This window comes from Chanos chanos, chromosome 6 (genome assembly GCF_902362185.1).
Source record: "Chanos chanos chromosome 6, fChaCha1.1, whole genome shotgun sequence".
Taxonomy (NCBI): domain Eukaryota; kingdom Metazoa; phylum Chordata; class Actinopteri; order Gonorynchiformes; family Chanidae; genus Chanos; species Chanos chanos.
Genome location: NC_044500.1, coordinates 28,583,339 through 28,604,464, shown reverse-complemented (window position 1 = coordinate 28,604,464; position 21,126 = coordinate 28,583,339). Strand labels below are relative to the sequence as shown.

General features: G+C 39.9%; 2 protein-coding genes across 2 annotated transcripts; both read right to left on the bottom strand.

Annotated features, from left to right (window-relative positions):
* Positions 1–889: 889 nt before the first annotated feature.
* On the bottom strand, positions 890–7,260 carry LOC115815269 (SUN domain-containing protein 2-like). The gene is made up of 14 exons (XM_030778225.1): positions 7,137–7,260; positions 5,074–5,247; positions 4,718–4,777; positions 4,195–4,256; positions 3,605–3,718; positions 3,440–3,493; positions 3,190–3,233; positions 2,664–2,814; positions 2,269–2,499; positions 2,066–2,150; positions 1,827–1,942; positions 1,510–1,677; positions 1,240–1,329; positions 890–1,006 (listed from the first exon to the last, which is right to left on the bottom strand). Exons 1-14 carry the CDS (start codon positions 7,258–7,260, stop codon positions 890–892), a joined length of 1,590 nt encoding a protein of 529 aa, XP_030634085.1.
* A 3,918-nt stretch (positions 7,261–11,178) lies between these two features.
* On the bottom strand, positions 11,179–19,837 carry LOC115815268 (SUN domain-containing protein 2-like). Its single transcript, XM_030778224.1, has 17 exons — positions 19,719–19,837; positions 19,363–19,490; positions 18,802–18,975; positions 18,118–18,177; positions 17,917–18,010; positions 17,561–17,622; positions 17,194–17,276; positions 16,912–17,025; positions 16,726–16,779; positions 14,460–14,503; positions 13,982–14,137; positions 13,580–13,805; positions 13,004–13,088; positions 12,775–12,890; positions 12,386–12,553; positions 12,069–12,158; positions 11,179–11,298 (listed from the first exon to the last, which is right to left on the bottom strand). The coding sequence occupies exons 1-17, from the start codon at positions 19,835–19,837 to the stop codon at positions 11,179–11,181; spliced, it is 1,893 nt and encodes a 630-aa protein (XP_030634084.1).
* Positions 19,838–21,126: the final 1,289 nt, after the last annotated feature.

Below are 21,126 nucleotides of genomic sequence, written 5' to 3'. Positions count from 1 at the left end.
AACATCTTAGAGTACATAGATTCAGTAAGCCTCAATAGCATTTTCATGCAAATGTTAGACATCACAAATAAACAACACATTTCAGTCAAAAATAAATATCAGGTTGCCGTGAAAAGGACTACATTAACTCCTCATTCACTTCTCTATATATTGCCTGGCAATTTCCTTACTTGACAGTTTCTACAGCCAATCAGCTGTCTGACCTAAGACCACTGAGTTATTCCGTCAGAAACATATGTACACACACACAAACACACACAAGCATAAGAGTGCACATCTCTAAAAACATGACTACTTGACAGCTGATTTTACATTGTTAGTTTCCTACTCAGGCCAAGACAATCTGTACAGAAGTCTGGAAACAGCAGGAAAACAGGACATGACACATGACATGATAATCAAAGAAATTATACAATTTTTCATCTATCAATCAAAAGAGCATCTAGATCACCTCTCACTGACAGAAACAGAATTTGGAAGTATAAATAAAGGAGACAAGATTGTTGTGAAGTAGTCGTCTGCAATATAACTTTCCAAATAGCGAAAATTGCAGAATATGTATCCAGGCGATTCAATAATAACTCCATACGTCCCCACCCGGAGCCTGTATGTGTGCTGACCAAGTATTAGCATGACTGAGACAGTTTGTGTAGGACACCTTGTGGTACAAATCCAGCATAACAGGAAAGGAATAATCCGGAAGAAATAGAAAGTGAGGCATCGAAGCTGTGAAGAGGCATGTGTAAGATTATAGGTCCGTTTACTTGTAAAATCAAAAGAAAATCCAACACGTGTGATACAATCCTGAGGGACTTTATTTACACTGTTAATTATTCTGTTCTTTAGTTTTTGGGCGAAGAGAAATGGCATGTGGATCTCTCCACTGGTCTCAGGTGGACAATGGTTTCCCGTGAACCCGAAACCGGTAAACACAAGTATACTCGGGGTGTCCCCAGTTACTCAGGATATGGAGCTCCACCATCTTGTGAATCTGTCCCTGAGGGTCCTGAGAAAGCAAAAGAGAAGGAAAGAGTGACAAAAGGAAGAGACAGAGAGAAAGACAGTGAGCTATAATTTATTGTAGCATGTCCCTAAATGTCTTAGTTTGGTACATGAGAAAGGCAGCTCACTGATACATGAAGTGAAAATTTATAAAGTGGTTTGGCAGTAATGAAATTGTTTACGTTCATGTGTGTGTTTGTATTTATGTTTACGATAAGGTCTATAGCTGTCACTCACCGGCAGTTTGAAAGTCTGAATGGACTCTCCTTCACGGTCGTATGTGAACCTCCCGAGAAGAGTTCCCTCTTCATTCTCACTGGTCATACCCTGTCATCACACAAACAGAGCAGTAATGAGTGACTTCTCACTACTATAATATACCTCAAAATCTGTTAGCAGTGGAGCTACTGGTGAAATGCTTCATTAAATAGCTATTTAAGATGATGAGTATGACATAATCCTGACTGAAAACTGGTCATGTTTTACTGTCTTTACACGTTCACTTACATAAACGGCAAAGTCCCGTGGTGCACTGTCGATATGTCCCAGCGGAGAGAGGACTTTTGGAAGATGTTCCAGGGTGACGTGAGTGATCTGGACTGGGTAGGACAGAGATATCCCCAAGAATCCCTCGCTACCACGGAAAGCCCAGCATTTTCCGGGGTGGACCTCAGGCTGTGTGTCAACCAAAGAACACATTAAAAATCTCTTATTTTCCACCGACTTCCCTGGACAGGTGTCCTCATCAACATAATCAAATGTTATGTATTTTAAAGATTTAAGATACGAATGAGAGATTGTCTGAGCTGTAGGTGATGTTTTACCTGTATAACGGTACGAGGGCTCTCTGACAGATAAAACAAAGGGAGCCCAAACAGACTCAAGTACGCTGCCCTGGTCTGGTACGTCTCAGAACGACGGCTGTTTATCACACTCGCGCCTGTGTACACACACACACACACACACACACACACACACAAATAAATGTCAGTTCTGAAATGTACCAAAGTCCATATTAACCACACACCCATTAACAGTGATTAAAACAGAAGAGCGGCTGAACCTGCAGATTCCAGAGCGTAGTCTGCCATCCCGATCCCGTCGGCTCTGTGCAGACTCAGGGCTCTACGTACTATCTGCTCCATGTCCTGAAAGACATACAAACAGTACATATACATATCAAGTTTACACATTTTATCTTAAAGCGTCCTGCACATTCTGAATATGACTGTAGTGTATAGCATGTGGTAGAGGCCCGGTGCTCACCTGGATGGTGACGGCTCCTTCCTGTCGGAGAGTCTCTCCCACACTTCTCCACACATCTGTCTTCTGCTCCTCTCTGTCCTGCCTCAGGCGCTCCAGTAGTCTCTTTTCCAGATCCTCCAGTTCCCTCTGGAGATCTGGCCGCTTTACCAAATTCAGGTAAGTGACAACTAATCTTGAAGACAGGAACTTCAACAGCCAACTAGGAACCTCCAGCTTCCGTCCAGAGGTCATCTGTCCAAAGATATGTTTTAAAAAGGCTCTGAATTTACCAGAATGCCATTGTACTTGATTATAGAAAGAGAAGAATCATTACAGTAATTGTGAGTGTGAGTGTGTGTGTGTGTGTGGGTGAGTCAGTATGTATATGTGTGTGTGAGTGTGTGTGTATGCACTACCTCAGCATGCTGATTCTCCTGTGTGTCCATTCTCTGTTGAAGTAGGTCAGAAGTTGACTGGAGATGGGACACGTGTTCTTTTAAGCCAGTAATCTGACTGTGCATTTCAGTCATCTCCTGTTCCCACTGCCTGTGCACATCAGACTCCACACTTTAGGGAGAGAAACAGTCACGTGAAGCCATGGAGATGCAACAACACTTCAAATGGCATTTTTCTCCATTCATTTCTCTTTTTAGATAGATAGATAGATACTTTATTCATCCCGATGGAAATGTAAGCATCCAGTAGCTTATTTAACACAGTCAGAACACAATACACGCAGAAAAACAAAGGCCCAGCAGTTTTTACTGCCAGCGATTACAGTGCAAGCATAGCATTTTATTGATCTGTTTGATTAATACAATATAATCAATACAATCACATGCCATTTCAAATATTTTGAAGCATTAAAATAATGAAAATAATTTATTGAGAAAAACATGGTGAGCACTGAGAACCAAGACACAAAAGGTAAGGGCTACTCACTTCTCTGCTCCCACCCTCAGATTCGCCATGTCAGTTTTCAGCCTCTAGAGGGAGACAAAGATACAAAAACATTACTGACCATAACTCTCAATGTCTCATCTCTCTGCATCTCTCTGTCTGTTATTCCTGCATACTGTTCTGTTACTGCTACAGCAGAATTTCTCACAGTGTATTTGTAACTCTGTATGTCACAATGTGTGTACGTATGTGGGGCTGCAATGCTGCTATATTCAAACTTTACATTTCTTACCTCAGTCATAAGCCTCTGTGTCTCTCTGTCCTGTTTTAACAGCGTAATCTCCCTCTGAGAAAACAAACACACACACACACACACGATTAAAATGATGTAAATACAGAAACATTTGACTGATTAATTGAACTTTCCTCTCCTTTTGTATGTTTATCGATCTCTCACCATTAATTTCTCCAAATCTTTGTCTCTGCTCTCAGACCATTTGGCCTCATGTTTATGAAGGTCAGCATAGATCTGCTCCTTTATAGCCAACAAAGTAACATGAGATATCTGGTCCTGTTGGATAGAAAAAGAAAGAAAGAAAGAAATGATCAGAATATTAGAAGGATATTGAGCAGTGGTGTGTGGAAAGTGAAATGACATTGGTGTTTCTCCAGTAACATGGACCCACATGTGAAGTGTGTTGAACGGGTCTGATAGAGGCCTCGGTCTGAGTAAGGGAAGAGTAAATGGAAGGACACCAGAGCCATACACCTGAGAACAGACATTACAGCTCCTTTACTACACACACACACACACACACACATTATACTACACTCATAACCTACAAATAAAACATGACAACCTGTATCAAACTAAAATATAGCATAGTAAATTCAGTTTGTGTGTTCACATGATCTGAATTGTGTTACTACTGGATCCACACTGACAGGAGGCTATTTTACATACACCAGGATCTGAACTTCCAAAAAATGCAGACGTCATCTGTTCACTCACAGATATTTATACCGACTGACTGCATCAAAACTCACCAAAAATGAAGAGAGAGATGAGGAGGAAGAGGAGAGTGGCCCTCTTCGTGGCAGCGGTGTGTCTGCACAGAGACACACACCAGTTAATTTCTATATACTATATAAAACTACACACAGATACAAACAAAGTAAAACCCAATTTACCGGCTCAGTAGAAATACATCCAGGAAAGACGATCCAGGGGTCAGACTGTACCAAGCTGTGGTCAAGCAGAAGTACAGCATTGCCAGAAAATGTGCTGGTGAAGTCAAAAAATAATTAAATTAATAAAAATATGAGGTAAAATGTGACCATGTACATCGGTAATGCTCATACACATGAAAGATAATGACTATTATTATCTTCACCTGTTCACTTCTTTAACGAGTTCTTTACGCTTTAATACAAGCATTTGTCCCCTCGCTCACTGAGCCAATTTGTACATGACTGAACATAACAAATAACATATCACAGTTTGTGGGAAAAAGGGAACCTCCTCGTCAAAATAAAAACAGGTGCGACAAATGCAGTACGTGAGTCTAACCTGGGGAACGGAGTGACTCTGTGAATCCAATCCCTGCCTCTGCAGGAGACTGGGCCAAACCTGGAAAACAGGACACATCAAAACAACACGTCAGCTGAACGTGTATTTATGTGTATTTAATTTCTTTCTCCACTTTTTCCATGCACTTTCTTAATACAAACAGGCACACACTAACTTAGCTTCCAGTATTAATCAGAGCCTGTAAAACATGATTGACTTTAAACACAGGAGATGAAAAATTAAGAAAAATTCAGCTATGAGAGAGGACATGAGTGGGATGTCACTCTGGGACAGAGCTGTGTTGTAAAGAACAGGGGCCATGCAGTGCTGCTCAGGGCCAGAGAACACACACTCACTGCGGCTGCTGTCGGTCCTGGGCCAGTGGGAAACCTCCTCATCCGAGGAGTAGCCAGAGGAAAATCCTACAGCATCGCAGTTACGGTCCAGCTGGATACGGCCAGTGGGGCTGGAGAGGAGGCCAGATGTGCTGTGGGAAACTGCCCTCCTTCTCTGGGCTCCCCTGTATGGGGCTGACAGTGAGAAAGACAGAGAGATGGAGAGAGATGGAAAGGGGAAACAAAGAGTTTATGACGACTTGCAGTAACGGTTTCATAAGAGCCTCTCCAATCAATTCACCAAACTATAGAGCAGTCCTTTGATGTATATGCCAACAGGTCATTCAGAGAGCTTTTACATTATGCAAAAATACAGGATGGGAACACTTTCCTACTGTCACAGGCTGGCTTGTATCGTTAATAACGCCAAAACAAACAAACAAAAAAAAACGCAACGAGGAAAACTCATTTTCAAATTTTGAAGAGTCGAGAGTATGAGATGGTCTGTTCGAGGGCAAACAATGAAGCCCTTCTGTGAAATGATAAACACTCACTCGTACAGTCGGCAGTCTCGGTAGAGTCACTGGTATATGGATTCAGCAAATCAGGCACACTGCTCACTTGACTGGACACACAAGGGGAGCTGGCTCCTCTGTGGCCTCTGGTCCTACATTTAGGGTTCCTGAAACAAAAAGAGCGATTTTGTCCAAACAATGAATAACAATGTAAAAGAACTGTGTGCTGTACACATTTTTCAAGGCTACACACACGCTGAAGTACCTCAGTGGGCTTCCCCTGTAGGATGTCAGGCCAGTAGATCCAGTTGATCTAGAGCTGGTGCTGGTCACATTGCTAGTAGTTGGGTAACACCCACTTGAAACAAGTCGCTCACTGCGTCTTGGCATCTCTAACGCACACGTATAGAGAGAGGAGAAATTGGCATCGATAGCTAATTTCATTGTTCCTTTTTAAAAGTTGTCGACTAATTCAAATAAAGTTGTCTTCATAAATGGGAATTTTGAAAATGAACTAACAATCGCCAGAGGTCTCAACTGGTGAAAAATAAATGCGACCAAAACAAAATCATGCCCCAGTTTCACAGACTGGACAAAATGTTCTCACTGTAAACTAGCCTACTCTTTTCTCCGTCCTTCCATTAACAATTTACATCCCCGCTAGACTTACCGTTTGTTGGAGTGTGTAACTCGTTGTCCGAAAGACGATTAAGTTCGTAATTCGTAATTAATAACTCGTGTTATAATAGTTTGTTGAAAAATCGATAGTAAGTTAGTCTGCTGAAGTGTGTCGGATGGTTGTGCTTGTATTTTTTTGATTTATGATGATACATCACAGAAACATTGGAACGTATGCAAATTAGGTGGACGTTCTAGGTGTTCCATTGTTGACTTTTGAAATTCGGCCTCAAGTGGACAAGCGAACAATATGGCTTTTCAAAGGCAATACAAGTAAACACCATGTAACTTCATGTGACTGCAGTCACACTTACGAGTGAACTATACTTATTTTCTAATTGGGGAAATTTAACTGGAACTCAAAGGCGTCGCAAATTCAACAGAACAAGAGCACAGAATTCAATTTTCTTGAATTCCAAGTGCAGAGAAACAAGTGTTATTATTGGAATAATAATTATAAAAATCTAAAGAATAATCCAAAAGTTTAGGTGAACAAATACGGGTCAGGGACAAAAACAAACGGGCAGAATCATCACAGAAAACACAATGAGTCCAAATCATGAAATAACATTTGGGTAATACATGCTAATGTTAGGTACACAAACAAAGAAATCTAGATTAGCGAGAAATCATAAATTCAGTGTGCATGATAAACACTGGATACCTCACAAAGAGGTAACTGGCTAAGAATGCTATATACGCCGGGCCAGGTATTGAATTAATGAGCAGTTGGTGTCTCTAATAACCTAGAGAGGCGGAGTGAGGCCAGACAGGGAGTGAATGAACGGACAGCTGGCTGCATGAAAGTGTGACACTTGGATAGAAAGTTGCCCAGAGTCCAGTGTGTGCACCACCCCCCCCCCCTCTTTTTTAACAGGATCCTCGTCATACATCTGCTACGTCTTCCACGTTGTCCAGTGTGGTCCTGAGTCCTCTGTGTTCTGTTCCACACAAACTCATGTTCAACCATGGCCACGTACAAAACCGGAGGTCTCTGAGAGTCACTCCCCTCCATACTGAAAACGGTAACAGAGAGAGAATGACAGAGACTGTTCTTTCAAGTCTTCATTGTCATTCTATAATATAAAGAATACAAAGCAAGCATAAAGGTATTAAGGAGCTGCATGTTGCATAAGTGTCACTGCTCTGTTCAGAATTAGACCAGATACAAATGCAAGATTGTTAAAGATGAATGGAAGAGTGGACTACAAGTAGCCTCCATAAACTATCATGTACCTCTGTTATTATTAATAATGCCAAAAAAAAAAAAAAAAAACCGTAACTAGGAAAATTTATTTTCAAATTTTGAAAAGTTGAGGTTATGACATATTCTGTTCAAGGGCAAACAGTGAAGCCCTTGAACCCATCAAGTATCACAAAATAAGTGGCAAATATTCCAAATAATTGAGATAAAAAAAAAATCTGTATGATGAAACTAAGTGCACACAGGACAGTATAAGCATTAGCATAGGTTTAATAATAAGGTTGTGCTATGAAATATAAATCATAGACAGAGTAATACATTGGGACTTTTGAGTTGTCAAGACAACAGGTAGGGGTGGAATACAGTGATGGAATGGAGAGTTGTTGATGTCTCAAGGACCCCAAATGGCTACGTGGCCCATCGTTTCCCATTTTTCAGTCAACGCTGCATTAATTAGGACTGCCAGAGCACTAGTGCTGCACTCAAATGAGAATCAATATCATTCTAAAGCATTTTTTAAAAAAAACTACCGCATGCCTCTGTTTGCTTGGACTTTGTTGTTCCCTCTCTTCCTTCCCTGCCCCAAGACTGGGGTATCCATTCTGAGATCTACAAGGTTCCAGTCCCAAGCATCTGCTCCCAGAATGAGGACTATATACCTCTGTCCCTCCTGCCCAGACCTCCTGCAGGCCCCTGTTCTGAGCCAGCTGAGCCAGGTACCACAGAGAGCTCCTAGAACCTTGAATGTGAATCCTTTTATACTATGAACAGATCACTGTACACATTTTTATCCTGTATACTGAAAATAATTGTATAGAGCATTGAATCTGTTTATCATGGACTCGTTCTACACTGTGAATGTCTATTTTATGTGCTGGCCAGAGGAGGATGGGGTCCCCCAAGGTTTCTTCCTCCTGTTTGGTCTATTAGGGAGTTTTTCCTTGCCAGTGCTGCCTTGGGCTTGCTCAGCATTGATCGCTGTAAAGCTGCTTTGAGATAGTTTTGATTGTAAAAAGCGCTATATGAATAGATTTGTGAAGAAAGTATTGGAACTCTTTATTATTCAAAGTGATGAACACATTTGTTAATTAATATGCATTAAGTATTTGATGAATTAATGACTAGCATGGATTATGTCAGGGCTATGTAGGAATGGATGTTGAATTAACATTGAGTCAACTGGTTTATCCAATATGAAATGTACACAAATTTATTTCTTGTTGATTAATTTATGTGACTTCGGTCTCACAATTTATGTGGTAAAACTTTTTCACAATTTGTTTTTTAAATACAAGTTTAATGATGTTTTTCTCTCTCTTGATTAGTGACAGTGATGTGAGAACTTCACATTTCAATTTTGTTATTAAAATTTCTATGAAACTAGGAAAAATGATTTTGATACTTGCAACTTACACAAAAACACAAAAACAAAATGCAAGCTATTCTTTTCAAAATTCAAATTTATTCTTTAACGGCAATGGCCAATCCTATATCACTGTATCATTTTGCAATGTATACTGTTCAGACTGTAAGAACTGGAGCAAAGATGTGAAGAGCACACTCATCACTGGAGAGAAAGAAAAACAGAGAGAGAGACAGAAAGAGAGAGAAGGGGGGTTGTTTGTGAGGTAATTGGTCAGCGCAGTAAAGAGCACTTTGGTCAGAAAACCCTGGGATTTGCTGACTCTCTGTTTCCCCGGGCCTGCGAGGGATCAACAGATTACTGTACCCACACTAGTCTGACTAACACTAACACACTGCTTATTTAAAACAACTCAGGTTTTCTTTACTCAAATGTCCACAATCATTTTTATAAATACCACATTCTATGGTAGTAAACAATTCACAATGTAGATATCAAATCACATGTATATTGATCATAATAAGTACAAAGTGAAAACTGATGTGTCCATTGCTTAAAGTAAAGTAAATGTTTTGTCTTCTAGTGCTCAGTGCCTTCATCTGTAATCAGAACAAAACTGATATTTATACATTCAAGAGAAAAAAAACCATGCTATCTTGCACAGACATAACTGCCCTTACAAATCAATAGTTATGCACTTGGGATTGGAATAAAAAAAATGATCAACTTGGAGTGGGGGGAAAACCCCCCCCCAAAAAAACACATCAATAAGTATGATGAAATATCAAGGACAGGTCAGCTTTGGTACATTTGCAGTGAGGCAACTGAAATATTTTCACTCAAATCAAGGTTAAAAAAAACAACAACAAAAAAACAAAAACAAATTATGACAATGTGTATATAACATGGACGATGGGGTGTGAAAGGGTTAGCTCTCTAGACTGAAGACTTCATTCTCATTATTTAGACAATCTACCTGGAGTTGTACAATTCTTACACAGGTTTCGTTCATTGAATGGATGCTTAAAGTTAAAATTTAATGTAAAACACAGAGAAGAGGACACTGTTCCAACAAAACCACCTTACAGCTGAGCAACTCTATGTTATATTATTTTTAGATACATATTTATGTTCAAATTTATATCAGCAATAGCAATAAAAGAAACAAAAACAAAACTGGTTGAGGATAAGTGCAACTGAAAGTCCAATATGACTTAACATTAATCCAAATGCACATCGATAGAAAAATGATCAATATATACACTGAAATATAACACACAATTTTCAACTGATGAAAATGAAATGTAAAACCTAAAATTTCTTTGTAGGAATTTTTGAGGTTCAGAGTGAAAATGTCAACCCTGATTTTAGGCGGGTTTACTGATACTGATAGTTATACTGTGGCCACAGTCAGTAACCTGTTCTCAATTCAAGTATTGATTCTCATACAAAACACTGACTAACATCTTAGAGTACATAGATTCAGTAAGCCTCAATAGCATTTTCATGCAAATGTTAGACATCACAAATAAACAACACATTTCAGTCATAAATAAATATCAGGTTGCCGTGAAAAGGACTACATTAACTCCTCATTCACTTCTCTATATATTGCCTGGCAATTTCCTTACTTGACAGTTTCTACAGCCAATCAGCTGTCTGACCTAAGACCACTGAGTTATTCAGTCAGCAACATATGTAGACACACTCACACAAACACAGACATACACAAATACACACACACACACCACACACACAAGCATAAGAGCGCACATCTCTAAAAACATGTCTACTTGACAGCTGATTTTACATTGTTAGTTTCCTACTCAGCCCAAGACACTCTGCACAGAAGTCTGGAAACAGCAGGAAAACAGGACATGACACATGAAATGATAATCAAAGAAATTATACAATTTTTCATCTATCAATCAAAAGAGCATCTCCTAGATTACTTCTCACTGACAGAAACAGAATTTGGAAGTATTAATAAAAGGAGACAAGAATCTTGTGTAGTTGCCATTTGCAATATAACTTTCCAAATAGTGCAAATTGCAGAATATGCATCCAGGCGATTCAATAATAACTCCATACGTCCCCACCCGGAGCCTGTATGTGTTTTGAGCTGTGTGTGCTGACCAAGCTTTAGCATGACTGAGACAGTTTGTGTAGGACACCTTGTGGTACAAATCCAGCATAACAGGAAAGGAATAATCCGGAAGAAATTGAAAGTGAGAGAACAAAGGCGAGGCATCGAAGCTATGAAGAGGCATGTGATACAATCCTGAGGGACTTTATTTATACTGTTAATTATTATGTTCTTTAATTTTTGGGTGAAGAAAGATGGCATGTGGATCTCTCTATTGGTCTCAGGAGGACAATGGTTTCCCGTGAACCCGAAACCGGTAAACACAGGTATACTCAGGGTGTCCCCAGTTACTCAGGATACGGAGTTCCACCACATTGTAAATCTTCTGTTCCTGAGGGTCCTGAGGGAGCAAAAAGAGAGGGAAAAGAGAGAAAGACAGAGACAGAGAGAATGACAGTGAGCTGTAATTTACTGTAGCATGTCCCTTAATTAGGGCTGGGTATTAGCACAGATGCCCCTATTCGACGCGATCACGATTCACAAACTAACGATTCGATTCAATCTGATTAGATTCCGATTCGATATCAATTCGATGATGAAATATGAAACACTGTATAGCAGCTTTCCGTATTTAGAAAGATGTTTAAAAAGCTCTAAAGGAAACACAAATTTACAAATGCAGAGTCACTGCAAACAAACTGTGAAAAGGCCAACGGCTTGTATACCAAAATCTTCATATTTGAGGAACACATGGGTATAGTTCCTTAAAACAAAACTGACCTGTCTCTTTCAAAGCACAAAAAAAGACTTCCGACTGAAAAGAATAGCTGAAAATAAAAATGGGCAAGTCTAAAAGTCACATGCCATGTTTCACAAGGACTATGACTTACAGATATGTGCCAAAACATAAATTAGAGTTCATTATTAAACTTAAATAAAAACAACAACTTAAATATAAACTTCTGTTATGGAAAAGTTTGGTTTTGCCTCCGCTGTTACGACAATGAGAAATTCACTGAATGTTTTACACTGACTAGTAATTGCCTTAATCTCCCCTGTCTAAACGGATTGCAGACGATGTCATGTCAAATAAAGTCAGTAATGAAATTGTTTACATTCATGAGTGTGTCTGTATTTTTGTTTACGATAAGGTCTATAGCTGTCACTCACCGGCAGTTTGAAAGTCTGAATGGACTCTCCTTCATGATCGTATGTGAACCTCCCGAGAAGAGTTCCCTCTTCATTCTCACTGGTCATACCCTGTCATCACACAAACAGAGCATTAACAAGTGACTTCTCACTACTATGATATACCTCAAAATCTGTTAGCAGTGGAGCTACTGGTGAAATGCTTCATTAAGCAGCCATGTTAGATATCATACACTCAACCACTAATGTAAACATTTAAGATGATTAGTATGACATAATCCTGACTGAGAACTCATGTTCTCATGGCCATGTTTTGCTGTCTTTATACGTTCACTTACATAAACGGCAAAGTCCTGTGGTGCGCTGTCGATACGTCCCGTTGGAGACAGGACTTTTGGAAGATGTTCCAGGGTGACGTGAGTGATGTGGACCGGGTAGGACAAAGAGATGACCAAGAATCCCTCAGTACCACGGAAAGCCCAGCATTTTCCAGGGTACAACTCAGGCTGTGTGTCGATAAGCAAATCAATGTAATATCTGTGGAGGTTTTTTTCTCTTTTTTTTAATCTTTGGATTAAAAGTTTCTTCGCCAAAATGTTCAAATGCTGTTGTATTTTAAACATTTCAGGATGAATGAAAGAGTGTGAGGGTATTCCTGTTAACATGGGCTGTTTGCGTTGGCTGTCTGAAAGTTTTTGATTGGGCAGAGCTGTAGGTGATGTTTTACCTGTATAACAGTACGTGGGCTCTCCGAAAGATACAACAAAGGGAACCCAAACAGACTCAGACAGGCTGCCCTGGTCCGATACGTTTCTGAACACCTTGTATTTATCACACTTGCGCCTGTGTGTACACACAAACAAACACATACACATAACTCCCAGTTCTGACCTGTACCAAGGCTCATGTTAACCATGCACTTATTAACAGTGATTAAAACAGAAGAGCGGCTGAACCTGCAGATTCCAGAGCGTAGTCTGCCATCCCGATCCCGTCGGCTCTGTATATACTCAGGGCTCTGCGAACTATCTGCTCCACGTCCTAAAACATACATGAAGAGTTGAAGAGCTATTCAGACAGAGAACACAGCACATGTCTTCGTGCACAACCTTAAATCTGTCCATATCAGTTACCAGCCTCTACAGGGAAGGAACACATACACATACACATACACACACACATTACACGGTACACGGCAGTTATATGTGATAGAAGTGAACGTGCTGACACAGACTACAAAACAAATACTGAGAAGCCATGAAAACAGAAAGACTGATTAAGTAGTTTAAAACATATACATATACATATCAAATTTACACCTTTTATTTTAAAGTGTCCAGCACATTCTGAGTATGACTGTAGTGTACAGTATGTGGTAGAAGCCAAATTGTTATTCCCTGGTTCTCACTCTCCCCCTCTACTGGCCCCTTTGAGTTAGGCTTTCTTTGTACAGTCATGTCCTTGTTTTCCTTGACTTATTCGGTTATTTTTGCAAAATCATTGCACCTGTTTTTGTTGTTCAAAATGCTCACCTGGATGGTGACGGCTCCCGCTCCTTCCTGTCGGAGAGTCTCTCCCACACTTCTCCACACATCTGTCTTCTTTTCTTCTCTGTCCTGCCTCAATCGGTCCAGTAGTCTCTTTTCCAGATCCTCCAGTTGGCTCTGTAGGTCTGGCCGCTTTACCAAATTCTGTTGACTGACAGCTTCATTTGAGGACAGGAACTTCAACAGCCAATCAGACAGCTCTAGCTTCAGTCTAGAGGTCATCTGTTGAGAGGTATGGTTTTAAAAAAAAGTCTGAATCCACCATAATGTAACTACTTATTTTACAAGACAGTCTGGAATTGTGGTAGATGTATAAGAAAGATGTGTTTGTACGTTTGTGATAGAGAGAGAAAGAGGGAGCATGTGTGTGTGAGTGTGTGTGTATACACTACCTCAGCATGCTGATTCTCCTGTGTGTCCATTCTCTGTTGAAGTAGGTCAGAAGTTGACTGGAGATGGGACACATGTTCTTTTAAGCCAGTAATCTGACTGTGCATTCCAGTCATCTCCTGTTCCCACTGCCTTTGCACATCAGACTCCACACTTCAGGGGGAGAAACAGTCAAACTTAACATCTAATTTTTTTTCCTTTTTTTATTAATCTATCTGATGACTGAGGATCTCTGTACACAAGACAGAAGAGTATGTATCTTAAGAGTAAAGTATTAAAAATGACTGACAATTAGTTATGGACACAATGAAACTGAAATTTGTGCATTAATGTAACCCATGAAGTACAGTGTAATTATCTGTATGACTGGTACACACAATTTCAATCTTGACTGAAAACACCAAAGTTAAGGGAAATACACAGAAAAACAGAGCAGACACAGAAGACTAAGACACGAACAGAGACGAACACTCACTTCTTTGTGCCTGCTCTCAGACTGTCCATGTCAGTTATCAGCCTCTAGAGGGAGACAAAGATACAAACGTATTATTGACCACAGCTCTGAACATCGGAACTCTGCTAAGAGAAGCATCTGTCTGTATTTCCTGTGAAATGTTTTGTTGCCATGCCAGCAGAAACAGGATGTGGTGCGATATATGTGTAGAAACAAGAGACTTAGGTATGGTTGTGATATCTGTTTCGTGCGACAGAGAGGAGTGACTGGTCGTGTTACATCCTCTTTAGATTGAGAGGCTTAAGTTACGTCACATTTACCCTGTTAGGCACAGAAACAGTGATGTTACAACCTGTTCAGAACATTAAACTCCTAAAATACCACTGCTGCATTTTATGTTTCTATTTATAAGATTTTATTCTCATGAAACTTGTCAGTTGGAGCTTAACTTTTCTGTAACTTAGACTCAGAGAGTTTAGTTTGGAGACTATTAGGTTTTTAGGTTCAAGTGTCCATGGAATAAATAAGTTTCAGTGTGGTCCATTCACTGCTGACTTTGTCCAATAAATCTGACCACCTAAGCTGTGGCACCTTGGTCAGTCTCACTTTATTTTAGTTATTTTATTTTATTTTATTTTACTTTACTGCTTAGAAACAGAAAATATGAGAGTCATCTATCTGGGCTCAAGTCTATCACTCTGGACACTTTGTTAAATCAGAAATGTGATACGAAAGAAAGAACATGAAACATAAGAACATACTATCTGAGTCTCTCCGAGATCTTCAGAAGTATTTACGCTCCAGATTTAATTATAACAGAAGTGCAAAATTCCCTCACACTGCTATATTTCACAGAAAATTCTAATAATTTAAGAGGACACTAGCAGAAGCACATAGCCAAAGGCATTTTGCTAGTAAACCATCATTTTTAAGGGAATTTTGCCATCATTTCAGACCACGTGCTTAAGAGAGAACAAAATGAGCAATGACAGCTTACTCAAATTCATTTTTGACTGGGTGTAAAAATTTAGAAATTAAGTTAAATTATTTTATGAGTTTGTCTATTTATGAACAAATAATATTAGAATAAAATGTTTCTTAAAAAAAAGCCTAACAATAAACACAAATTCACTTTTCTGCTTAGTGTTATCAATAAATGAAATTTTAAAGAGTGTCTAGCGTCTCTGCCCTTACTGATATTAATACCACATCTGCAACATTCTCCTCTTTAGGTTTGTTTTCCCCTCATAAGGGGGTGGATCCACAGAATCTCTGTCTCTGTTCCCTCTCAGACAGCAAAACGTGCATTTCCAGGGCGTGGTCCAGACAGCTTTCTAACAGAACAAAGCCCTTACTGAGCTATAACAGCACACGTCTAAATCGCTGTCTGAGAGATGCATTAGTGTATTAGCTTTTCTCTTAATAATCTTCATATAGTGTTGGTTATGTAACACTCACGGGATTAGAGTCTTTATAGAAAACTCTAATTATTAGAGAAAACATAAAAAAAAAAAACATGGGTTTTGATGAACCACACAAGACAGAAACTCATGAAAGTCAAAATTAAACCCTTGTCATATAGCCCAGTGGGCCTCACAGTTGTCTAGCTGTGAGCACCTTGTTACTTTATGAAATAAACTACACTGAAGCAATTTATCTGACGGATTGGGCACACACTGTAAACAACTGTGGGACCCAAGGAATAAAGTATTAATTAAGTTTTGAAAATATTTTGCACATAACTGACTACACAAAATGTGGTAAGATATCAAATGAAAAGTTAGTTAAGGTATGGAAAGACTTCAGTAAGACCCACATGAGTGTGTGCATGTGCGTGTGCGTGTTGTAACGCTTTAGCTTCGTAGGCTGAAGACTGGAGACACCATGGAGGAAGCGGGAAAATGGAGTTGGCGGTACTCATAGGGGTCAGTTTAATAATTAAGTGTCGACCATATAATGCCGGGTCTCCACGGCACGCTAATCTGGACATACATGCATTTCAGACTAGCTAAACTAAAACAGAAAGGGGGATATACAAGCTGTTGCGTTATGGTTTTTCGGTGGTATAGTCAGACAATTAGCACTGCACTTGTTCCACACAAGAGAGAGACTAATTTCTTCCAATCCCCACAATATACGCAGGTGCAGCTGCACAAAAGGCAATGTGCTCTTAAAGGCACAGCACATTATAACTGTTACAGAGAGTGTGTGTGTATGTGTGTGTGTGTGCGTGTGTGTGTGTGTGTGTGGCAATGATGCCTAAAAGTGAAGTATTAAGAATTCTTACCTCAGTCAAGAGCTTCTGTTTTTCTCCACCCTGTTTCAATAGATTGATCTCCCTCTAAGAGAATGCGCGCACGCACACACACACACACACACACACACACAAAATTAAAATGATGAAAAAACAGAAACACTTAATCATCTTTACACACTCTCTCTGTCTCTCACTGTATATTCATCGATCTCTCACCATTAATTGCTCCACATCTTTACTCCTGCTCTCAGACCATTCAGCTTTGTGTTTATGAAGCTCAGCATTGATCTGCTCCTTTATAGCCAACAGACTAACATGAGGAATCTGCTCCTGCTGGAGAAAGAAAGACAGCAAGACAAAAAGAAAGAAAGAAAGAAAGAAAGAAAGTTCATTTGGCAAAAAAACTAAAGCCAGACAAAAGGAATATGTTTTATAATCATGCTAGAGCAAAAAGGACAGTGAGATGACAGTGGTATTTCTCCAGTAACATGGACCCACATGTGAGGTGTGTTGAACAGGTCTTATGGAGGCCTTAGTCTGAGTGAGGGAAGCAGAGATAGAAGGGTACCAGTACCATACACCTGAGAACAGAAATCACAGCCCATTTTTTTTACATACACACACACAAATTATAGCACTTATAACTTACATATAAATAAAAAGAAATGTCACCATAAAGTCCACTGCTACTCATATAAGCAATATAAAATGTCAAGAAAGTGTGTGTGTCTGTGAAACTGAACCTCCCAAGAGATGTTACTGTCAGTTCACAACACAATTTCTCACAGTGACTAAATGACCATGTCTGCATCCACTCTTTAATAAGAAACAGATATTTATGCTAACTGGCTCAATCAAAACTCACCAAAAATCAAGAGAAAGATAAGGAGGAAGAGGAGGATGGCCTTCTTCATGCCTGCGGTGCGTCTGCACAGAGACAGATACAGGTTTACAACAGCTACACAGTTACACTGCAACATGCAGAGTTACAAATGTTATCAGATCTCAGAAGCGAAGGAACTGAAACACGACCACCCCCCCCCCCCACCCCACCCCCCGGAACACTTTTTATATATGTACAGCACACAACACTACACATAAAACCACATCCAATAAGCTACCTACTGTACACAACTAGATCATGCCTGTATACAAAAAAGTGGTATATGTGCACACACACACACACACACACACACACAAACAGAATGAATCCCAATTTACCGGCTCAGTAAAAACACATCCAGCAGAGACAATCCAGAGGTCAGACTGTACCAAGTTGTGGCAAACCAGAAGTACAACATTGCCAGAGCACGAGCTGATGATGTCAAAAACAAACAAACAAATGAACATGTGAAATATCATTTCTTGTGTCACACTAGAGAAGACACTGCTTAGTGAGTAGAAGCATCTCAAGAGCCTAACCTGGGGAACGGAGTACCTCTGTGAGTCCAATCCCTGCCTCTGCAGGAGACTGGGCTGAACCTAGAAAACAGGACACATCAAAATAACACGTCTTTCTCACAGCTCCACCTCCACAAGTCCTCATAAGCACATAAATACACATTTAACCTCTTTCTCTGCTTTTCATAGACAGTCTCTGTAAACACTGAAGCACATAGTAAGCTTTTGTCATTAATCAGAGCCATAAAAAATATAAATGAACTTTAAAGAGGCTATAATATTTGGGGATGAGACATGACTTAAATCTGTATGTCACACTGGGACAGAAGTGGGCCTTTTTGAAGAAAGTGTAGCATGGCTAGCATGAGGATACAGAGTGAGAGAATGCAGAAAAGGGGAACTCATGCAGGATGTAACTTTCCTGAGTTTACACATTTGAATATTTTTGTCTCTTTAATTAAAAATAAGAAAACGCAGAGCATAGACAGTGCAGCTGATTCAGACACAGAAACACACACACACACACACACTATTATTTTCACATACGCAATCGTCCTTGCACTTTATTGCTCTCTTTCTTTCTACCTCTATTTCTCTCACTAACACACACACCGTTCGCTATGAAAATGTAACAAGCACTTGTGACCCTTGTGTTTCCTATGGAAGAGACACTATACTGGTCAGGGGTGGAGAACAGACACTCACTGCAGCTGCTGTTGGTCCTGGGCCGGTAATAACCTTCCTCAGAAGACGAGTAGCCAGAGGAAAATCCTGCAGTCTCACGGTTACTGTCCAGCTGGGCATGGCCAGCAGAGCTGGAGAGGAGGCTAGTTGTGCTGTGGTAAACAGGACTCCTCCTATGGACTCCACTGTTTGGAGCTGAAAGTGAGAGAAGGACAGGGATATTTATCGAGAGAGACAGAGAGCAAGGACAATGACTTTATGACAACTTGTAGTGTCGGCAGTTTCAGACTCCGTATGAATGTTACATCCACTCTCTTAATGAAATGATGCTTCTGTTCTCCAGTCTATGCAACTATTCTTTAAAGTACATTCAGACAGGTCTTTCAGAGAATTTACATTATAAAAATAAAATAAACCCTCTGCTGGAATCAAAGGATGGTAACACTGCCCTACTGTCATAAGCTGGCTTGTATCATTTATAACGTCATAGATACACAACCATACCAAATACTGGGTTATGCTTGTTTTTGTTTTAGAGCAAACAATGAGACACAGCCCCTCTGTGAAATGATTAATACTCACTCATACAGTCGTCAGTTTTGGTTGAGTCTCTGATGTATGGACTCAGAAAATCAGACACGTTGCTCGCTTGACTAGATGCACGAGAGGAGCTGGCTCCTTTTCGGCTTCTGGTCCTAGATTTAGGGATCCTGACACAGAGACACAGAGACACAGAGAGAGAGAGAGAGAGAGAGAGAGTGCTAATGAAGATATTTTTTTTTACCAGTGTGGACTATGATTTTGACCCCTGGAGCCCCCCTGGAGCCCCTCATACAATAGTGTGCTTTCAGTAAAATGTCCTTTTAAGTTGGCAAAAATAAGTGCACACACACACACACACGCACACACACACATACACACACAGTGAAGTGAAATACCTGAGTGGGCTCTCCCTATAGGATATTAGGACAGTGGATCCAGTGGAGCTGGTGCTGGTTGCATCATCGTCATTCGGGTAATACCCACTTGAAACAAGTCGCTCACTCCGCCTTGACATCTACAACACACACACACAGAAAGAGAGAGAGAGGGAGAGAGGGGGGAGAGACAGAGAGAGAGAGAGAGAGAGAGAGAGAGAGAGAGAGAGAACAGGCCTAGATTAGCTCTTTCTGCTGATTTTTTTTTTTTTTTTTACTGAATGCTGCCGTAGTAACATGAATGTTGAAAATTCTGCAATATTAACAACATTGACTTTTTTGTTGAGCATTTGGTCTGACTGAAATATGAAACAAAAAAGCATTGGAAGAAATAAACTGGAAAACGTGTAGATCCGTCTCTATATCTGTTTAAATGGAAGGTGCTGTGTCATCACATCACACACTATTTTATAAACACCTAAAATACAAAAATACTACAAAAATGCCTGCAAATGTGGGCAAAGAGTCAACTGATTTTGGCTCATACCTAAAAAATGTTACACTTCAGCAAGAAATGTTCCAAGACTATGTTCTACTGTCACCTAACCTAACATGATCTTTTGGATAACTACATGACAAAGTCTTTTGTTCTGACTAAAACTGGTTAAATTAACAATACTGAAATATAAATGAAATATTGATGTCATTTAGTATAAAGGCCAAGGCTGCAATTAAACCAAAAACGATACTGAATTCAAGAAATCACCGTGAAGGACGGACGAGGATATTAGGACAAATAAGTTTGATATCAGTTTCACTACAGTCTGCCGGAAGCCTGCGTCAGGCACCCAGAATGATCCATGATTTCCCGGGCCCCGCCCCCTCCCTCCCTCTTCGGTTATTATTTGATTGTATCTGCGATTTTTCCCCGGGGACCCCTACACCAGTTTTTCAAAGGGACACCCCCCAAATGAAATCCCACTTTGAAAACTATTTTATATTAACCATAGAACCTCAACAGCGATAAGTCTACATGACCGAAACAGAACAAGCGTTCAGTTTAATTGGTTAAACAGGACATTTTTAACACCGTAAAATATTCTTTAGTGCTTTCCAGCGTCAATTTACATTGACGGTTTACTCAACTCTTAAAGCCATTCAATGTCCGAAAAACGGTAAACGTCAATATGGAGTTAAAGACGATTTTTTTAACGGGAGTGCGCATGCAGCCTAATGTAACGATTTGGGTGTTTGTTCTTGTACCTTTTTACTTTATTGATATTACATCACAAAGAAACGTTGGACCATATGCTAGACAGGTGGAGGTTCAAACTGTTCTATTGCAGACATTACAAACGGCGCTTCAGTTTTACACAGTATAGCCCATACGCAGCTACACAGCAATACGATAAGTGTACAAAAACAGTTT